This window comes from Schistocerca gregaria, chromosome 4, assembly GCF_023897955.1.
Source record: "Schistocerca gregaria isolate iqSchGreg1 chromosome 4, iqSchGreg1.2, whole genome shotgun sequence".
NCBI classification, from domain to species: Eukaryota; Metazoa; Arthropoda; class Insecta; order Orthoptera; family Acrididae; genus Schistocerca; species Schistocerca gregaria.
The window spans coordinates 304,146,625-304,169,056 of NC_064923.1; the positions used below are offsets into that span (position 1 = coordinate 304,146,625).

General features: G+C 42.2%; 1 protein-coding gene across 1 annotated transcript in view; it reads left to right on the top strand.

Annotated features, from left to right (window-relative positions):
* Nucleotides 1-21,849, top strand: part of LOC126266703 (uncharacterized) — a 348,549-nt gene extending 326,700 nt beyond the window's left edge. The window contains exons 29-30 of the mRNA XM_049971146.1: nucleotides 11,621-11,989; nucleotides 20,202-21,849. Of these exons, the coding sequence (XP_049827103.1) occupies nucleotides 11,621-11,989; nucleotides 20,202-20,212 (380 nt within the window). The 3' untranslated portion in view covers nucleotides 20,213-21,849. The remainder of the gene's footprint in view (nucleotides 1-11,620; nucleotides 11,990-20,201) is intronic.
* Nucleotides 21,850-22,432: the final 583 nt, after the last annotated feature.

Here is a 22,432-nt window from a genome sequence, read left to right on the forward strand (position 1 = left end):
GGACAATTACTGCGTACGAGCACTCCTTGTGATCCCCCACCCCCTTGTCAGATTGCACTGGTTTCCAGAGAGAGAAGGAAATACAAGGATACAAGACTCCATACAAACTAACGTGTCAAGGTGCCAAAAAGTAGTACAAGTGGTTGCACATAGCATGTAAAACAATGTCATTTGCTACAGCTACAATGACGTCTCCTTCTTTTATGATGGTATTCCGGCCATTACACCTCCTACATTGGGTCCTCAGGAACACTCAACCATGCCTGCCCCCCTGATAGTTGGGGCTCCCCTCTTATTGCTTCCCCCTCACACATACTTTGGGACCAGTGGCTTCTCACCCAGTAGGGACATTGGCCTCCATCTCCCAGCTGGCGACAAATCACCTCCCTCTGGATTCTCTTGGCAGGAAGGGGTCCCTCAGGACACTTTCTTCCAAGTTTTCCGCCAGTCCAGAGTCAGACAATAGGTGATGTCCAAAGGAGCCACAAGCTGCTTGTCACAGGGCTTGGCAATCATTGTCTTCGCCTGAAACTAATTTGAAGAAGCCCTCACAATCATTGAACTCCTCTAAGAAAAGAAAAGACAAGGAAATATTCCTCCTAGAAATAAGACATTCTAGTGGTCCCCATGCCAATAGATCCTCCTTTTTCCACTCCTGTGGCCGAGGAAGAGATTCCAGCAACCCCTGAGGCCTCAGTTTGCACCACACAATGGAATCCGATATCGATGCCATAATCCCTGTCAGTGGCAGCAGGTGACCAAGGACATAACCTGCCTCCTCGGCCACTTCATGGCCTCACAGTACATCGACAACATTATTCTCCAGTGGAAATGTAGCACTTTTTTCCACCCCCTTGCTGAGCTACAATATCTTTTAAGCACTTCCCCCATCTTCTGCTTTGCCTGTCAGGAGATTTGGTTTCCAAAAATGCAGACCTCAGCCCTTCATGGATATCGGGGAGATTTTAAGAATCATGCGGGCAGATTTGTACATATGTTCTGGACACTGTATAGCCATCTTGTGCCTGTTAATACACCTCTGGAGGGTGCGGGCTTAGTTTGTACATACATTCTGGACACACTATATAGAAACCTTGTGCCTCTTAATACACCTTTTGAGGGTGTGACTGTTTAGCTAAGAGCATTTCATGATATTACCATCTGCAGTGTGTATCTCCCTCCCAACGGTGAAGTGTATAAGAACATATTGTTTGCATTGGTTACTCAGCTCTCCCCCACCTTTCATAATCTTAAGTGATTTCAATGCCCATAACCTCTTGTGATGTGGAACAACAATAACTGGCCACGGAAAACTTATTGGCACAACGTGACCTTTGCTTTTTGAGTACTGGTACCCCCACACACACTTCTGTGTGGCACACAGAACTTTCTTTGCCATTGAACTTTCTATTTGCAGGCCCTTGTCTTCACCCATCCAACCACTGTAGAGTCCATGATGACCTGTGTGGTAGTGACCACTTCCCAATCTTCCTGTCCCTCCCTCAGCATTACTCTGCTGGATGCCTGTCCAGATGGGCTCTCAACAGTATTGACTGGGGTGCTTTCACCTCTGCTGTCGACCTCGGCTCCCCGCTGCATGGAGACATCAAAGAGACAATTCAGAATACAATTGCACCCATTCTTTCAGAAGCTAATTTGGCGATCTCTTATTGTTTGTGCTGGATCTGATGGAAGACCGCACCTTGGAAGTCATCAGAAACCTCAGAGGCCATTAGAGATCATAAGCAGACTCTCCAGGGCCATAAGCGGCACCTATTGACGGAGTGCCTCATTGTCTTTAAACGGCTTCATGCCCGGCCCTGCCATCTAATAAAACGATGGAAACAGGAATTTTAGAAATGGTAGGTTTCAACTTGGACCACGTAACTCCCCTTTGCAGGTTTGGGTAAAAAATCAGATGTCTCTGGGGATACCAGACATCTGCAGGTGTACTTGTTATTACCTTGAATGGCACTGTCTACAATGACCCACGCCACCGAAAATTTTTCTCTGCATTATGCTTGAGCCTCTCCATCTGAGAGTGTGTCCTAAAACAGCAGGTGGAACGAAAGCAATTACCATTTACAATACACCATCTGGAGTAATTTAATGCTCCACTGAGCGAATGGAAATTCATCAATGTCCTAGCCCATTGCTCTGATAAAGCCCCAGGGCTGAATAGCATCCACAACCAAATGATCAAGCACCTGTCAATGAATTGTCAACATCATATCCTTGCCATCTTTAACTGCATCTGGAGTGTGGGCAAGTTCCCATTGCAAAGTGAGAAAGTATCATCATCCCACGATTAAAACTGGGTAAACACCTCTAGAAGCAATTATTGCCCAGTAAGTCTCACGAATGTTCACTGTAAATTGTTTGAAAACGTGGTGAGCCTTTGGATGTGTTGGCTCCTTGAGCCTCGGGGTCTTTTGGCTCCACCCCAGTATGGTTTTTGCCAAGGCTGTTCCACTACTGATAACCTGATTTACCTGGAGTCTGCTGTTTGAACAGCGTTTGCCCAATGTCAAGACCTTATAGCGGTCTTCTTCAAGCTGCAAAAGGTTTGTGGTACCATGGCCTTGCTACCTTACACAAAACGGGTCTCTGGGGTCCACTCCCAAATTTTACTCAGGACTTCATGTTGCACCATGCATTGCGGGTTCAAGTCGGTGCCTCCCACAGTACCCCACATTTCACACAATGGGGTCATGCAGGGATCTGCACTGAGTGTCCCTCTCTTTCTAGTTGACATCAATGGTCTAGCAGCAACTTTGGAGTCCTCAGTATCACCCTCCCTGTAAGCTGATGATTTCTGCCTCTACTATTGCTGCTCTAGTGTGGATGTCGCTGAGTGTCAACTGCAAGGTGCCATACGAGAGGTGGAGGCATGGCCCTCATCCATGGCTTTCAGTTGTCAGCCACCAAGACTCTTGTCATGCACATCCCCGACAATGTTGTTCTCTTCACCTACAACTAGAACTTTACCTCAACAACTGACAACTGAATGTGGTGAAGACTGACCACTTTTTAGGACTGGTCTTCAATTCTTGGTTGACATAGATTCTGTTGTTCACAACCTGAAGCGAAAATACTGGCTGCACATTGATACACTTCACTGCCTTATGAGTAACTCTAGCTGGGGTGCAGATCACACTACCCTTTGCAGCTGTACAAAGCCCTGATACAATCCTGTCTTGTTTATGGAAGTCTGGCATACGGTTTGGCATCACCCTCAGCATTGCGAATACTGGATCCAATATACTAATGTGGGGTTCGACTTGTGACAGGAGATTTTGAACTAGCCCTCTGAACAGCTCATTTGTTGAGGCTGGGGTCCCTCCATGGTGGATCAGGTACCTATAACAGTTTATCAGTTATGCTACCCAGGTTCACAGCTCCTCTCAGCACTTGGACAACCATCTCTTTCCAAGCACAGAGATCCATCTCCCGCAATGGTGGCCCAGATTATGAATTACAGTCACAATCTGCATCCGGTTTCTTCTCTGTGAGCACGATTTGTTTCCTCTTCCACCTCTCATGTGAGCCTACTCACGTACACCTCCATTGAGCATCCTTTGGCCACAGCTTCGTCTTAACCTACCATAAGGTCCAGATGATTCGATCTCTCAGGAGGCCCTCTGACACCGATTTTTCTCCATCCTTAGTACATCTCGAAGTTCGTAAGTAGTCTATACTGATAGCTTCATGGTTGCTGGTCACATGGGCTTTGTTTATACTCACACAGGACATACTATGCACTCCTTCTCAGACGGCTGTAGTGTTTTCACTGCTTAGTCGAGAACCATCTCACATGCTCTTGAGCATATCCATTCATGCATCGGTGGGATCCTTTCTCATCTGCAGCAATGCCTTGAGCAGTTAGCAAGCTCTCGACCAGTGCTACCCTCACCATCTCTTGGTTATTGCTATCCAGGATTCCCTATATACCCTCAAACAATGTGGATGCTCAGTGACCTTCATCTGAATCCTGGGCCACGTCACTATCCCAGGGAATGTGCTCACTGATAGCCTCACCAAACTGGCTACCAGTAAACTGACTCTTAAGATGAGTATTCCGGAAAAAAAACTGCTGATCAGTGTTACATCATCAAGTTTTAGGACTCTTGACTTCACCAAACTAACTACAGGCGATAAAGGACACTAAGAATCTGTGGAGGTCCTCCACACAGGCCTCTTGTGAGGACTCTGCCATCCTTTGCCGGCTCCGCTTCATCCATACTTGGTTGACTCATGGTCATCTACTCCGTCACAAGGACCCACCCTACCACTGTTGTGGTTCCTGTTTAATGATGGTCCATATTTTGGTGGACTGTCTCAACCTAGCTGCCCTAAGGCGGACTCTTAATCTCCCTGACTTGCTAATCGTGGCATTAGGAGACGATGCCTCTGTGGCTAACTTATTTTTACATTTATTCATGAAGGGAGTTTTACCACTTTCTTTACAGAAGGGCCACTTACCCTTATCGGCCCATTGAAGTGTTGGCAGAACACTTTGTGGCTTCCTCTGCCTAGACCAGGCTGCAGTTGTCTGGGTTTGGTGGTCCAGCCCAGTTCTCACCCTCCCTGCTCTTTTACTCTTCTTCCTCACTCTCAAGTGGAGTGTTAAGACTTGTTCATTTTTTGTCCCTCTGTGCTTTTCTTACACTGTCTATGTTGGTGAGACATTTGCTGAGTGGAGTACCTCTGGTAAGTGGCAGGGGTTGGAGGATGTATGTCCCCTCATTGCACTTTGCTTTCAGGGGCTTCCAGCTTCTCCCTAGATGGGACGCTTTGCCTCCTTTTCTTCCTCTGTCTTCCTTTCTTGCTTTTGTCTCTTATCTCGACTTCATTGACCGTTCGTAGACCTCGGGTCTTGGTCCTCTGGGGTTTGTGCTTTTAGGCTACCTCTGATGTTGAGTCTTGGAGACCTGTCTGTTCGAAGAAAAAAGGGGATGAAGACCTTGAAGTTTGGACTCTTTAATCATCCAACCAACCATAGGCCAGGCTGTTCTTGCAGGTATCTGTTATCTCACCTGTAAGGAGATGCAGGTAGTGTAAGCTACCTACCAGTTACTTGATCACCCCTGGTCCTGGGGGATCGGCTGGGAAAGTATGATCGCAGAGGTACCTGACTGCCCTCACATTAGCTGTTTGCCCACCCTTCCTCGCCCTCTCTTCTGGATGCCTGACTGCTTTCTGGTGGATCTTGTGTCAGAACAGCTTAGGACAGGGGGAGGGGGGGGGGGGGGGGGGGGGGGGGGGGGGGAGAGAGAGAACACGCCAGATGTACTCTGCTGCCTTAGTAGCCTCTTCCTTTGTGTAGTGCATGCCTATCTCACTTGGAGATATTTTAGGTGGGGGGAGGGGGGGGTATTTATATCTCTTCACATGATTGCAACAGTTGGGATATTGGCACCAGAGATCAAATCAGAATTGTCAGATCTCTTGTTCAGTCTATCCAGCTGGCTACAAACCATAGGACCATGATTGATTCTGAAAACAGTGCATCAAATATTTGTCTAGAGCAGTTCAGCCTGTTGTGTAAATGCTGTGACTGACACTGTCGCTGAGCCAGATGCTGTCACCTCTCCTGTTTCAGAGGAAACCACTCAGCCTGCAAGATCCAGGCAATCACAGAGGGTGGGATTATTGGTAGTTGGGAGCTTCAATGTTAGGCGCGTTATGGGGCCCCTTAGGGACTTGGTTGACAAGAAGGGTAAGAAAACCAATGTGCACTCCATGTGCGTACTGGGTGGAGTCGTTCCAGATGTGGAAAGGGTCCTCCCGGATGCCATGAAGAGCAGAGGGTGCAGCCAACTGCTGGTGGTTGCTCACATCGATACCAATGATGTGTGTCACTTTGGATCAGAAGAGATTTTCTCTGGATTCGAGCAGCTTACAGAAGTGGTAAAGGCTGCCAGTCTTGCTTGCAAGATGAAAGCAGAGCTAACCATTTGCAGCATAGTCGACAGGACCAATTGCGGACCTCTGGTAGAGAGCTGAGTGGAGGATCTGAATCAGAGGTTCAGACAGTTCTGCTACCGTGTAGGCTGCAGATTCCTCGACTTGCACCAAAGGGTGGTTGGGTTTCGGGTTCCGCTGAATAGGTCAGGTGTCCACTATACGCAGGCGGTGGCTACATGGGTAGCAGGGTCTGTGTGGTAGGGACTGCATGGTTTTTTAGGTTAGAGGGTCTTGGGAAAACATAAGAAGGGCTTCAGCCACAAAGGGTGCAGGCTGAACATAGGGAGAACGTAGATACAAGAATCATTGGTATAACAGTTGTAAATTGTCGTAGCTGTGTTGGGAAAGTACCAGAGCTCCAAGCACTATCAAAAAGCACTGATGTTCAAATCGTTATATGCACTAAAAGCTGGCTAAAGCCGGATATAAGCTCAGCCGATATTTTTGCGATGAACCTAATGGTGTTCCGAAAGGATAGACTAAACACGGTTGGCGTTGGCGTGTTTGTTGCTGTCAGAGGTAGTTTATCTTGTTGCGAAATTGAAGTAGATACTTCCTGTGAGTTAGTATGGGCAGAGGTCATTGTTGGCAACTGGAATAAAATAATAATTGGATCCTTTTACTGACCCCCCCCCCCCCCCCCCCCCCCAGTTCAGATGATACAGTTGTTGAAAGGTTCAAAGAAAACTTGAGTTTGATTTCAAACACGTACCCGACTTATATGATAATAGTAGGTAGTGACTTTAATTTGCCCTCAATATGTTAGCCAAAATACATGTTTAATTCCTGAGGTATGCATAAAATATCATCCGAAATTGTGCTAAATGCATTCTCTGAAACTTATTTCGAGCAGTTATTTCATGAGCCGATGCGAATAGTAAACGGTTGTGAAAACACACTTGAGCTCTTAACAGCAAATAATCCTGAGTTAATAACGAGCATCAAAACCGATTCAGAGATTATTGAACACAGGGTTCTCATAGCGAGACTGAATATTGTAATCCCCAAATCCTCGGAAAAAAAAGCGAAAAATATACCTATACAAAAAAGCAGATAAAAATTCACTTGATGCCTTCCTAAGAGACAATCTCCACTCATTCCAAATCAATAATGTAAGTGTAGACCAGATGTGGCTTAAATTCAAATAAATAGTATCGGTAGCAATTTAGAGATTTATACCAAATAAATTAACTAACGACGGAGCTGATCCTCCTTGGTACACAAAATGGGTTAGAACACTGTTGCAGAAACAGCGAAACAAACATGCCAAATTTAAACAGATGCAAAATTCCCAAGATTGGTGATCTTTTACAGAAGCTCGATATTTAGCTCGGACTTCAGTGCAGGATGCCTATAACAGTTTCCACAATGAAACTTTGTCTCGAAACCTGGCAGAAAATCCAAAGAGATTCTGGTCATATGTGAAGTATGTTAGCGGCAAGAAACAATCAATGCCTTCTATCAAAGATACTATCAAAGACAGTGCTGCCAAAGCAGAGTTACTAAACACAGCCTTTCGAAATGCCTTCCCAAAGAAGACGAAGTAAATATTCCAGAATTTGAATCGCGAACAGCCTCAACACGAGTAATGTAGAAGTAAATATCCTAGGATCGGTAAAGCAACTTAAATCACTTAACAAAAGCAAGTCTTCTGGTCCAGACTGTATACCAATTAGGTTCCTTTCTGAGTATGCTGATGCATTATCTCCATACTTAACAATCACATTCAACCATTCGCTCAACGAAAGATCCGTACCCAAAGACTGGAAAGTTGCACAGGTCACACAAATATTCAAGAAAGGTAGTAGGAGTAATCCACTAAATTACAGGCCCATATCATTAACGTCGATATGCAGCAGGATTTTAGAACACATGTTGTGTCGAACATTATGAATTACATTGAAGAAAACAGTCTATTGACACACAGTCATCATGGGTTCAGAAAACATCGTATCTGTGAAACACAACTAGCTCTTTATTCAGATGAAGTGTTGAGTGCTATGTACAAGAGATTTTAGATAAATTCCATATTTATGGATTTCCAGAAGGCTTTTGACACTGAACAACACTAGCAGCTCATAGTGAAATTGCGTGCTTATGAAATATCATCTCAGTTATGTGACTGTATTTGTGATTTCCTGTCAGAGAGGTCACAGTTTGCTGTAATTGACGGAAAGTTATCGAGTACAACAGAAGTAATTTTGGGCATTCCCCATGGTAGTGTTACAGGCCCTTTGCTGTTCTTATCTATATAAACTATTTTGGAGACAATCTGAGCAGCCGCCTTCAGTTGTTTGCTGATGATGCTGTCATTTATCGAAAAATAAAGTTATCAGAAGATCAAAACAAACTGCAAAACGATTTAGGAAAGATATCTGAATGGTGCGAAAAGTGGCAGTTTCTAAATAACGAAAACTGTGAGGTCATCCACATTAGTGCTAAAAGGAACTCATTGAACTTCGGTTACACTATAAATCAGTCTAATCCAAAAGCCATAAATTCAACTAAATACTTAGATATTACAATTATGAACAACTGAAATTGGAAGGAACACACAGGAAATGATGTGGGGAAGTCTAACCAAAGACTTCGTTTTATTGGCAGGACACTTAGAAAATGAAAAAGACCTACTAAGGAGACTTTCTACACTACACTTGTCTGTCTTCTTTTAGAATATTGCTGTGCAGTGTGGGATCCTTATTAGGTAGGACTGACGGAGTACATTGAAAAAGTTCAAAGAAAGGCAGCATGTTTTGTATTATCGCAAAATATGGGAGAGAGTGTCACAGGAATGATACAGGATTTGGACTGGAAATCGTTAAAGGCGTTTCTTGTGGCAACGGAATCTTCTCAAGAAATTTCAATCCCCAGCTTTCTCATCCAAATGCGAAAATATTTTGTTGACACCAACCTACATAGTGAGGAATGATCACCATGATAAAATAAGGGAAATCAGAGCTCGTACGGAAAAATGTGTGTTCATTCATTCCGCACACTATACGATATTGGAATATAGAGAATTGTGAAGGTGGTTCGATGAACCCTCTGCCAGGCACTTGAATGTGATTTGCAGAGTATCCATGTAGATGTAGATGTAGAATGAGGATGGCTGCCAAACCTAGGTTATGAGTTGTTTTAGTGCCAACATGACTGCAAGTAGTAGACATAAAGCTTTATCATCTTGGGAAAAAAAAAAATGATGTGGCAATGAAACTTCATGATGGCATTAGTCTGTCTCAACATATTGACTTTTCAATGTGACAGTAATTCACAGAAATGGAAGATTGGATAGAGAACTTGTTTGTTGAAGGCTGTATTTTAGCTGTTTTGGAAATGTTCTACCTTAAAAATTACATTTGCATTCTATAAATGCCTGTCACTGGGTACGTTGTCAGGAGAAAAAATTTAATAGCCCAGAGAAGCATCATGTGTACCTGTCCTGTCAGGCTAAGGTGGACATTGTCACAGAGCAAAAATATCCCCTTGGACAGCTTACCACCAAATTTCTCCTTGACACCAACCCATAATTTCGTTAGCAGATTTCAGTTGTATCTCCTCTGACAGTTTGCCTGTCATGAACAACATAATGTGGTTGGGGGGCAAAAAAGAAAAGAAAAAGGAATTCCAAAAACCTGCTCAACGTCTCCATGCCTACACTGCTGTTGACAAAACTTAAATCACCTGCTGTAGTACCAATGGTCAGTCAAAACTGAATGATCGAATCATCAAAGTACTATATTCTCAATGATATCAACCAGTGTCCAAAGTGTTAAGCTTTAATTAATATGAAAAAAGGAGCCCGATATCCACGGTAAGACAAAATTTCTTGTCTACTTCTAACTGTTTAGTAATAATATTGCTACATGCAGCTATTTTTAAAGTTATTAACAAATATTTGTTTTATTAAATAACTGATGATTGGGTATTCACATTTCTGGTAACGGGATATCAACACAAATCCATTGCTCGGTTTGCACCTCTGCCTTGGAATTATAGTGATACACTGAGCACTCATCCATTGTGATTAAGCAGCTAAATAAATCAGGTGATTTGGTCTAACACAGCACATTTGAGCTGCTGCTGCAGCTTGGCAGGCTGCTCGAATTGTTACGTACGATTGCAGAACCCAGCAGATGGAGATCTTTGTCATGTTCAAAATGTCATGCAAGTTGTTGAAAACTGATCCACATCCAATTTTCACTTTTTCTGTTCTTGCCTGGATTGTACTGTGATGGCCTTCAAGCACCAGGCGTCCGCTTCTCTTGCTATTCCCGATTCTTCATGGAGAGATGATCTGACACTTTGTTTTCATCATTCAGGCTTGCTTAACTGCACATCTACACTATCTGACAAATGTAGCAAATATGGTCCAGTGTTCCTGTATACTTCCATCATCTCAGCACGCATTGTTGCAGCATTGTCCCTCTGCGAATTCAGAAAATGGCTTACCACGTGAGACTGTGCCATTTTGTTTTGTCTTCTCTAGCAGCATGCTGCTGTAGTGTGGTCTCTGGATTTCAGAGCATACCAGGACTGCAAACTTGGACCTCCAAATAAACAAAACTTTTATTAACAACATTTTCTTTCGAGATGATAATTAAAGTTAGTAAAATACCCCTCATATTTTCAAGAAGTTTCACCCATAGTATACAATAACTGCTGCCAGAGCCTTTTCCACAACTCAAATGAGTCTTTCCAGCTAGCATAATAAGTACACACTGGCCTTCTTTCTCAGCCTGCCTGTCATTTCCCTGAGAGGCTCTATCACCACACTAACATTGGAGCTGTGCTTTGGACGCGAGTCCTTCGGCCCAACAGAAGAGGCAACTCCTGGTGGCTTAGATACTTTATCAACAATGGGTAGCATCTTGCTGTTATTGCTGAGTCATAATGGTACAGATGTGCAGCTTGTTTCCCCAGTTGCTTCCAACTCAGAGATACAAGAACCCACCTTTGTTCAACACTCACTCTTGAATAAGGACAAGTTGGTCAGATGTTGCACATTTTGAGGACAGTGTTTTCGGGCATTTCTGGAATACCAGATGTGTCACAGTTTTTGCCAGTGAAGCCCCAGCATCACTGTAGCTTAGGGGAACAACCTGAGGTGTGTCACAATGACCAACACAGCTTGTAGTTTTTTCTGGATAGCTGCTAAGGTACCTTGTCTGCTCACTACATGTACAGTCCCATATAACTGGCTTATAAAGCCTGTCCTGGGTCAGGGGGAGGCAAGAGCATATGTATTACCTTTAACAGCAACAGAGTTAAAATTTCTTTTCAGTGAATTAGATTTAGGTTTTCTAAGATTTGAGACAAATTCTAAGATGGTTCCTTTGAAAAGGACACGCTGAAATCCTGTATCCCTCACCAAGCCAAGTTTGTATTTGATGATGTGGTCTGTGGGGAGGTTAAACCTTAATCATCCTGCTCTTCCACAGGAAATTGTACTTACAACCAGACGGGTGTTGGTGAAATGTAGTTTATCATACATGAAGAGTACAGATTTTTCATCATCATTAATTTTTAATTGTTACTAAGCTTATTTGCGCATAGTGCAGGTTGAGGCAAGGGGACTAAAGTAGAACTCACAAACTAGTACAAAAACTATTGTAACAGTACATCATTTTTCACTTTAGTTGTTGTATGTTTATAGGTACAGATGATGAGTATGGTGAAGAGACTCCTCGACAACAGATGACAGTGAAGCGAAGTCAGGAAGCAGTGCGAGCACACGTGACACGGAGGGCAACAGCCCTTCTAGATGGTTGTGCTGGTGCAGGATCAGGCTCTGCCGGCAAACTCAGGCGCTTGGCTGTAGGACCACGATGGCGACGACGTGACCATGTTGATGAGTTGCTTGTACGTGAGGCACGTGACGAAGAACCTGGTTGGATTGACTACCGGCGTGATGAAGCACAGTTGCGCAATGAGACAGTATGTGCATTGCTGCATGATTTGCTCGATGATACTGTGACTGCTATTACAACGGCCATTGCAAGACGCATGGCTCCCAAGACAACAGGCAAGTGGCAACCAGTACTCAGTTTTTTCTCTGTCATATCAAATATGTATATTATATTGAAATTCTACATCAGCATAAAATATCTATTTCATAAATTTTCACTACTTACAACTGTATGCCATCCATAATATCTAGGTGTTTATTTTTATCATCTCTCTAACTTATAGAATGTACACATTACTGAAAATAGTATTATGACTACACTTCGGTAAATATGAAATTTGTCTCAAAATACCATTAATAATTTCCTTTCTGTGTATCGATAGATTTGTTTTGTGCATACCTTAAATGGGATGCAGTGTTCTTAAACAGCTTGTGGGAGTAACCACGTCAACAAGGAGAGCCCACAGTACACCATGAAGTGTTGTGCTTTGGAGAGAACGGAGTTGTTTACTCCTTAGTTTACATAAATTTCCTTGTCTTTGTAGTAGCTATGATTCTGGAATTTCTTTGTGAAAGTCTGATGAAAAAGGTTATTGAAGCATTCTAGTTGTTGTGTATCATTTGATTAAATACTGAGAAACAGGGATTGCCATAAAGTGGTGCAAGCAAGTAAAAACAGTAAAATGGACACACAGAACCATATGGTATCATCAGGTCGAGACATAACTAGATGACAAACAAGAAAGCAGTTCGCAACCTTCCAGGACAGATTGGAGACACAAATTGCAGTCCTGCAATTAGCGATGCCAGAGCAGGGAAGTCCAATGATGAGTGTGCAATCACCAGGTGGTGCCAGATCTGCTTTATTGGAAGACCACAGATGAAGGTACAGACACTACAGTTTCTGCCAGACAAACTGGCATTTTGATTTGCAGTGCTGGAGCGGGCATTTGAACAGAATGAAGTAAAGGATGAATGAACAAAATTTGCAGTAGCGATAAACACATTAGGTCCCTAGGTACCTGCTGTAGACACATTTCTTTCTCAGGTCGCCAGAAGAGCAACAATTTTTTGACAAAGTTATTAATCAACAGTGTGTGTAAACTGTTGGATCAGCACTTTCAACAAGTTTTGCCTAAGAAGTTGATGGGGGAGATAATTCCCTCCGAGTTCTGATGGCACTCCCCTGACTACATTGGAGACACAGAATTACTGGAAAGGACACTGCAGCACGTATAGTTAGCACAGCTACTGGGCCAATCAAAACAGCAGTGGTCATGTGCAAAAAAGATTGTGTTACTGCACTCATAGTGTTTGCGGACAGAGTTTTTGAAACATTAAATGCCTCACTACAGTAAGTGTTGCATTGGTTGCTGATGAGTTACGAGCTACCCAGAAAGAGCAACAGTTGGATGTAACGAAGCAGTTACATGAACTGCAGAAGATGAACATGCCACAGAGACAGTGTCCAGCTGGAAGAGCTAACCAAGGCAGGACACGAGGTACAACAGTGGGGTGAACCAGAGCAGTTTTTAGCAACATGTCTGTTGTAATCACTGCTGACTCAGCAACAGTGATACGAGATGTACCATGCACCTACCCAAATGACATCAGCGCCCAGCAGTAGGCACGGTCGCAAGACTCAGCAAAAGCATCTGCAGCAGGGAGGTGAGCATAGGAAGGAGCCCAACATGATGAGTGACTTATCTCACTTACCTATCCTGCCCCATAGATTGGACATTAGAGACACAAGGTCAGATCTCTATTATCTCCTGGATTCCACATTGGAGTTCAGTGTACTGCTGCTAGGAAGCACCAAAAGCATTTCTAGGTTACGCTACATCGTCAGCGGCTGGGACACGCCCACTGAAAGACAAAGTAGCTTTTGTCAAAGAAATACCATGCTCTACTGATTACCACCAACTTAGAGGATTTCTTGGAGCTGTAAATTATTACTGACCATCTATTAGAGATGGGTGAAAAGCAGGTACTGTTGATGACAGCAACACTAACAGGTAGAAATATGACAGTCTGATTTCTGTATCCCGCCTGGAAGGCGTAAACTGAATGGGTAGGTCGAATGTAGGAAGCGAGTAGGAGCAGGAAGAGGAAGTACTGCTGTACTGTGTATAAGTTATAACTCCTATACTTAACTTTTCATACAGATGAGCATGTAGACGCGAAGCTGTACAGGTATCAATGGTAAGGGCTTCTAGTAGTGAGAAAAACTATCATTGAAGTAACAAGGTCCATAATGGCCCCCTATGAAGTAGAAACAATGTTGCTAGGTTGTCTCCTCGGATTCAAATGTGCGGAATCTGGAGCAGACCTCGTAGATCTCCACTGCGCCGGCTGGAGGACGGTGTCGGTGTCATAGTGCCAACCTACAAACTTGCACCTACACCTTGGCATCGTAGCTATTGATACCACATCCCTCCCCCCTGAAACAACGCACTGTCATTGAGAAGGGCTTCCGGCGGCAGGTGGAGGGACCCAGGACTGGCGCTGCTGAGGGGGCGGACAGCGAAACTGCCGGGGTGCGCTGTACACCCACGAGGGGGTGAGGAAAATGCCCCATAGAAAACCTGCCCAGGCACACGCACTGCCACTGTGTATGCTCGGATGAGGAGGCTGAGCAATGACCTCCATGGGTGATGGCAGAGGCCTCGTGATGGCAGCCTCAGCGTCCATCGATTCCAGCACCACGGAGGAACAGGCGGCGGAGACCTGCAGAAGTGGGACTATGGCGGCAGTGAGAGGCACCCATGCGGTGCAGGTGACCGATCAGACAGCAGCGACGACAGCAGGTGTGCCCGTTGAGGAGGTGCGCCCGCTGCGGAGGTGCGAACAGTGGAGGCACCGTCAGTGGAGTTGTGGGCTGAGGCGGCGGAAGCCGCAAAGCCTCCAATTCTGCCAGAAAACCAAGGACGGCACAAACAGATCTGATTCCAGTGTCACTTGACAGTGCCAAAGGGACAAGAAATGACAAATAAGGCGCAGCAAGCTAGCGAAGAATGTGCCCCTGCTCCCAGCGCTGTCTGCCAGAGAAAACACAATAGAACACCAAATCGTGCAGCACAAAGCCATAATGAGGCAAAGCAGCGGGAGCACGCAGCGGTGGCGGCAATAGCTGCAGGAGCGACCGATGGGCGCAGCCATGTAGTAGTTCCGCTGCGGAATGGGTGACGTGCGGCTGGGAGCTATATGAAGCAAGGAAAGTCCATAGTGCACCCTCGCGAGAGTGGGTGTCGTGCAACGTGCTCATCTGCGACTTAAACGTACGCATAAAGTGTTCAGGCGTAGAACGGGGCTGAGATTAGATTGTGAATGCCATTAGCAGCACAGAACGCTTCAAACTCAAAGGACACAAATTGGGGGCCGTTGTCGGAGACAATAACTTCAGGAAGGCCCTCAATACAAAAAATAGACATCAAAGCCCAAATTGTACTGGCAGATGTAGTAGAAGACATAGGTACAACAAAAGGGAAGTTGCTGTATGCATCAATGACTATCAACCAGCTGGTGTTCCAGAAAGGACCCGCAAATAAATATGAATGCGCTGGCGGGGAGCAGATTGATGCTCCCCACAAGAGCGACACTTAGTAAGCAAATTCTCAATATGTTTAACAATGCCGACCCAAGTGCAGTGACGACGCGTTAATTGCTTCGCCCGCCCTATACCCCAATGATTAGCGTGCAGCAGTCGGAGGATTTGCGACTGCAACAAATGAGGTACAACCACACGAGACTGATCATTGTCAGTTCATAACAAGATAGCACCGTGGTGTACAGACAAGTTGTGACATTGCGCAAAGTAACGTCGAGCAAGTGGATCCCGAATCTGTGTAGCAGATGGAGGCCATTAAATATGAATATACTGCAAAAGAGTATGCAAAGCAGCTTCGGTGGCTGTCACAGAACCAATGCAACGAAAATCCACAGGAAAACCATGAGCTAATTCCTTATCTTGCGAATCAATAAACATGCATGACAATTCGGAAAAATCAAACACTTCGTCAGAACTGATTGGTAGACGAGACAAAGTGTCAGCATTGCCATGCTGGGCCATAGGCTGAAACAAGGTTTTGTAATTTTAGTTAGACAAAAACAAAAAGACCGACATTGCGACGTTTATGCAGTACGGGCTGGAACTGGTTTTGACGGATGGGACGACGACGTCAAAGGCTTATGGTCAGTGACCAAATAGAACTCTCAACCGTACAAAAAATCATGAAACTTGGTTACTCCATAGACAATAGCTAAAGCTTCCTTCTCGATTTGAGAATAGCTTTGCTGGGCAGAATTGAGCATCTTAGATGCAAAAGCGATCGGGTGAAAGACAGAATCAATGCGGTGTGAGAGAACCACTCCAATGCCGTGAGAAGATGCATCGACAGCCAAAACAGTAGGTTTGGTGGGATCCAAAGGAACCAGACAGCGATCACTCAACAAAGCAGATATGAGCTTGTGGAAAGCAGCGTCACATTCCGAAGATCAAACAAAGGAGACATTCTTATGCTGAAGGCAATGCAAAGGCGCTACAATCTGTGCTGCATTTGATATAAACCGAATATAATATGTAATTTTGCCCAACACAGACTGAAGTTTTTTAAAGTTCCTGGGCACTGGCAAGTCTCTAATCGCACTGAGATGTGACAGCGAGGGGTGGATACCCTGTCAATTAATCATATATCTTAAATACTGAATCGCAGTCTGAAAAAATTTGTACTTGTCTCTGTTACATTTCAGTCCTGCCTGCACAAGTACAGTAAATAAGGCATGCAAATTCTGCAGATGTTTGTCAGGGGTGCGACCTGATACGACTATATCATCCAGATAGTTGGAACAACCAGGGACAGTGGCACACAACTGTTGCAAATAAGACTGAAAAATAGCAGGAGCCGAAGCACAACCCAACAGAAGGCGACGAAACTTGAACAATGCTAGGTGGGTGTTGATCACAAAATAGCGCTGCAACTGTTCGTCGAGTGGTATCTGAAAGTATGCGTCCCGCAAGCCAATCGTGGAAAAGAATTTTCCCGCACCAAGCTTATCAAAAATGTCTTCAGGATGCAGTAAGAGAAACATAGCTACCACTGTCTGGAGATTTACTGTAGATTTAAAGTCAGCACAAATACCGAGAAATACGGAGACGACCGTTTCGTTTTTTCACACACAGTATAGGCGCAGCCCATGGCGAAGCAGAAACATGTTCAATAACACTACTGTCTTGCAAATGCTGAAGTTCAACAGCTAAGGCGTCGCGCAGTGCGTGCAGTACTTGGCGTGCGTGCCAGAAAATATGCATGGGATTGTCTTTAACTACAACATGCGCTGCAAAGTCTGTGGCACAACAAAGGCCATCAGAAAAGAGTTCAGCAAAATCATTGTATAGTGCAGCACCGCTGTCTGCATGGTCACTAACGTTGATGCAAAGTACAGTGTACTGAATTGCGAGGCCAAAAAGTTCAAATGCGTCCAAACCAAAAATGTTTGTAGCATCACTAGAGCAGAGCACATGGAAAGAAACTACACACGCTGAGCACTGAGATTTCCTGTCCAGTAAATGCAGTCAGCGTGGAATGCGAACGATGAAGTGGAGGCAAACCAAGCATTTACGTGCGCACGAGTGGCATGGCATGCCCGGCAGTCCTGGGGCCGGGCAGGAGGGCACGTGTTGTGCCGCACTAACATTACACACACATGGAGTCGCGTCGAATGCGGACATAGCCACATCTAATGTATCTTGTCTTTCTAGCAAGTCCACTACTTCCTGCAAAGATGGGTTTTTAAACCTGAGGATTTGCTCTCGGATGCGGTGTTCTGCCACATTCTGCGCAATAGCATCTCTAATCATTATATCTGCGTATGAGCGTCCACACGAGCAATTAGTCACAATCAGATGTTAGTCCCGGAGTCATCGCCGTCAGACGGGGGAAAGTGCGCATTACATTGTGAAGTGTTGTGCTTTCGAGAGAACAGAGTTGACAGTTCGGTTAGTCTTTGGATTGTATAAATTTATACATTTCCTTGTTTTTGTAGTAGTGATGTTTTTGGAATTTCAGTGCTGAAGGCTAATAAAAATGGTTATTGAAGTTGTAATCTCACCCTCTGTATCTGCACAAGTTTTGCAAGTTTCGAGAGGTGCTTATCTTCATTTTCTCTTCTTGTTGTTGGCTGCAGCTATTCCATCTAGTGGTACATTCTTGTGACTGAAATTTTGATTTATATCATTGACTAAATAACTGATGAAGATTTGGCTGTATTATTCTTGAATTTTATTCTTTGTCACATTTTTCAATACCACACCATCTTTACAATTTCCTCTTCAATCACATCACAAATTACATTATTAGTGACACAATCAAAAACATGTTTTATTCCATCAGAGGCATCCCCACTACTATGAACATTCTGTGCTACTCACAATATTCCAAAGAAGTTACAAAGCAGAAGAGTTCACAAACTTTCTTGACAAAAGCAGAATCTTTGCTAAAGTGTATCATTATTTTGTGAGTAAGTCTAAAAATAAGTTCTATAATTATAGTCAGATCATGCAATTAATGATAGGAATTTTAAGTATGCCCGATATTTCATAATTTCAAATATTTCTAAAAGAAGAGTAATTTTTACTGTACGTACAGAGTGCTAACAAATTGATTTCTTTTTACATATTTTAGCCTGAAACATAACACATACTATACAAAATCACACGAAGTGCATTCAGTTAAACAGCTGATATAATGTTTACCTGAACAAGAATCAATACTATACATGGTTCGGTTATTTCTATATAAAAAGAAGGCAATGTTGGAGGATGGTGTCCCATTGCAAAGTGTTCTAGCTGGTGGGTGTCATTTGATTAAATATTAAGAACTAGGATAATTACAAACTTTTTAATACACTATCAATTGAATTTTTGTTGTTATGTCAGAAGCCGTACCAGAAATGCATCTGTAATTTTGGCAGTTAGCATACCATATGTAGAGCTAAATTTATACACCAAAGCTGAAGTTGCATGATGTGTGCCATAGACTGCACAGTCTTTCTGTTTCATAATCATTCACGTAATTTCTTGTTGTTTTTATAACACAGAACATGATGGAAATGACTGCTTCTCACCACTTTATACCTCAACATTTTATCTCTGTCTTATTTATATCTGGGGACATCCAATTACGATGATATTTCTCACTGTCCGATGTTTCATCATAATTTTACAATGTTATTGATGCCAATTATGCACTTAAATCTCATTCGGATTTCATTATTGATAATTTCCACCATCTGGACATTGTCACTGCCTTGCTCATGCTTCAGTGTTAAAAACACAAGCGTTAATTCATACTGATAAATGTGTATATAACACAGGAAGACTGTTCTATTTGCATAATCTCAATGTTTTACTTGTGATAGAATCACATTTGTTAGTATTACATTCTGACCATTTTCGTTGGGATATTACGTACTTTGATATACCATTTATGATTGCCCCCCCCCCCCCCCCCCCAAACACACACCATTTTAAACAAAGTTGTAACATTTGTTTTAGTTACACTAGAACAATGTTCAGTGACAGAGACTGCTGTTACAGTTGTCACAGCAAGATGCGTAGTTTCCAATACATGGGCATGCTACCATTAATTTATCTACCATGCTTCAAGTAAATAGTCTGTTTCCCAGTAAAGCCCCATGCAGAATTCGGCAGTGTATAGTTTCCTTTTTTCATTTTATACTTTTCTTGTATGTATGGATGGCAATGAAATACAATGGCCTTTGACACAAGTATATGAATAGGCAGACTTGTAGTGTAGTTTCACAGATGATCACTAAAGTAATGTTTCGAAGTTCTAAAACTTGATAGACTATCTGCTTTCATTGGAACCTCTGAATGTTTCACAGCAATATTTCGTGTTATTCAAATTGAAACGTACCATAAATATGCTGCAAGAAATGTCACCTTGGAGAAATTAAAGAGGTCACTAATCTCGTGCAGTGACAGTGTGATGTCCATTTTAGTCAAAAATTCATTCATTGATAGTATTGTTTAGATAAGACACCCAAAACTTGGATTTTATCAGTTACATAGTAGAGATTCTCATTCATATGGAACATTTCAGAAAGTTTTACCATTCACAACACACCTAACTCACTCGTCTTGATTTTCTTTGAAACAGATAGCAGATTGCTATTTGCTTTTATGATGTGTTACATGATTTTTATATCTTATATTTAAGCATGATGTTCATTTAGTAAACATAACACAATCATTAAAATTAGATATTCATTGAGAGAAGTTACTTAGCTGCATGATCTGACTCGTTTTCAGGTGTGATGTGATTATGTCATCATCTTACGTGGGACTTCTGCCACTAACTTGCTGCAGATATTCTCCAAAGTTCCAGCACATTGAAAAGTGAAGACCATAAAGATACTGGAACCTTTTCTTTCTCCAGGAACATGACTTCAGTGTGCTCTAATTTGATGGTATAGTTTAAAAATGTTTTATGGCACATTCACAGTTTGTCATTTATTGTATAAGGCAGTTGCTCAGCATACCCGTCCACTCTCTTTGAATTCCACAAAGCAAGCTTTAAGACACAGCTAATTCCACAATACTCAGGTGCACATGTGAGACTGATTATATTTTTTTACCTAATTTATCAAGACATTTTAATAAATTCTCAGATTACTTAGAAAAATTTTGGTGTTGAATTGGACAGCTTTAAGTTTATAGGAATAAACAGAGTGAAATTTGTACTTAAATGCAGGAAAAGCAACTAGAACTCCAGTGTCAGTATGAGCTTGTGTGTGTGTGTGTGTGTGTGTGTGTGTGTGTGTGTGTGTGTGTGTGTGTGCGTGCGTGCGTGCGTGCGTGCGTGCGTGCGTGCACGCGCGCGCTTGCACTTGTGAGCACGTGTTTTTTCATATTTTTGTTAAGTAACTCTTGGTGCCTCGGACTGCAATTAGTAGCCGTTTTATTCATCTTTATTTATTTTAATATCTGATTTGAACTTGTTAATTGATGGCAGTTATTTTAATTATTCATTTTGTTAATGAAATTATCCTTCACCCAGACTACTCCAAGGAACAAATTAAACTGAGTTTTATTTAATTCTGTGGGGTTATATTGTATACAGTAAACGTGTAATACAGAACACGTCAAAAACAGAAAACGTTCATCAGCATTATTTCCTAAGGAGCAACCATTTTGATTACAAAGTCTAACATCCTTGATTATAAAGAACAGAGACATAAACATCATTTAAATAAAAATAAGTCTTTCAAGAATAGAAAGCTCCAAGTGAATAAAAACTTCATATCATTATGACTAGTAATAAATAGTTATGATTTAACCAATGAGAAAAAGAAAAAAGCATATACACACTTTTTGTTGTTAGTTGTGTATGATGTCTTTTACTTTGTGAAATTTTTGTTTACTTATGCTTCTGAATGAACCTTCTGTGTCCCCACTTTCTCAACTCTGGTTCGTTTCTATTTTTCTTACTTGATACTTTCATTTGAGATTTCTAGGTGGATGCTGCATGTTCTTGACATCGGTCTGACAGTAATCGTGTGTTTAGCTTAGATAACGTAATGTGTCTTACCTATGTTTTACAAAGAGTGTTAAGCAATATATTTGCCATAACTCTGTCTTTTTTTTATATTCTCTGTTGTCAGACAACTGTAGTTTCCATTTTTAACAATGCTGATAACATTTGTTAAACTATAATTGACACAACCACAGACATTATCTAAAATTAAATTGTATTTCAGATAGTAAATGATGAAACATTATGTATCATACCAAACTATGATTATAGATATATATTTTCATAGTAATGTTTATTCCAGAAAAGTGTAAGCAGTTGTAATAATCTTTGTAAAATACAATGTTTTTATAGTGTTAATACCATGAACAGATTGTAAAAATGTTATTTTCATGTACAGTTTTTGATAATAAATTATAAAATAAACTTTCTGTGGTCTATGGAAAGATTTTGAATGTACTCACTTATGTTTAGATGATAAAAAAATAACAACCACCTACATCTTTTCTGTGCAAGTTATTTATCAATTGTTTTACGGTAGGTTTCATATGATTTTCATGCATCATTCGAAGTAAATATCCGGACAGTTCGGAAAACTGTTCATGGCCTGAACCCTTGAAACAGAACTAGTGTTGTATCTCTCATGAAATTTATGAAATATTAAACTCTATCTTTCTTTCTTTTCTTTGGTCGATATCGTCCTCTTTCTCTCTTAGAATTATCTGCTTAATCACGGCTTTGGAGATACTTGCCTATTCACATCACAAAGACTGAAAAACTTCAAATGTCTGATTTTAAAATTGTTTGAGTATTATTGTTGTTCGGTTTTGTAATGGCACAGTAGTATACTTCTGCCACATTACTTGTTCAGAAAGTATGATCACAATGAACAGGATTGTGTATTAGCTTGCACATAATTTGCTTGTGCCATTTGATTTTTTAGAATAACTTTCTTTATGTCATGTCCATGATCACAAACTTGTAGGTTCTCATGCTACTGGTTTCAGTC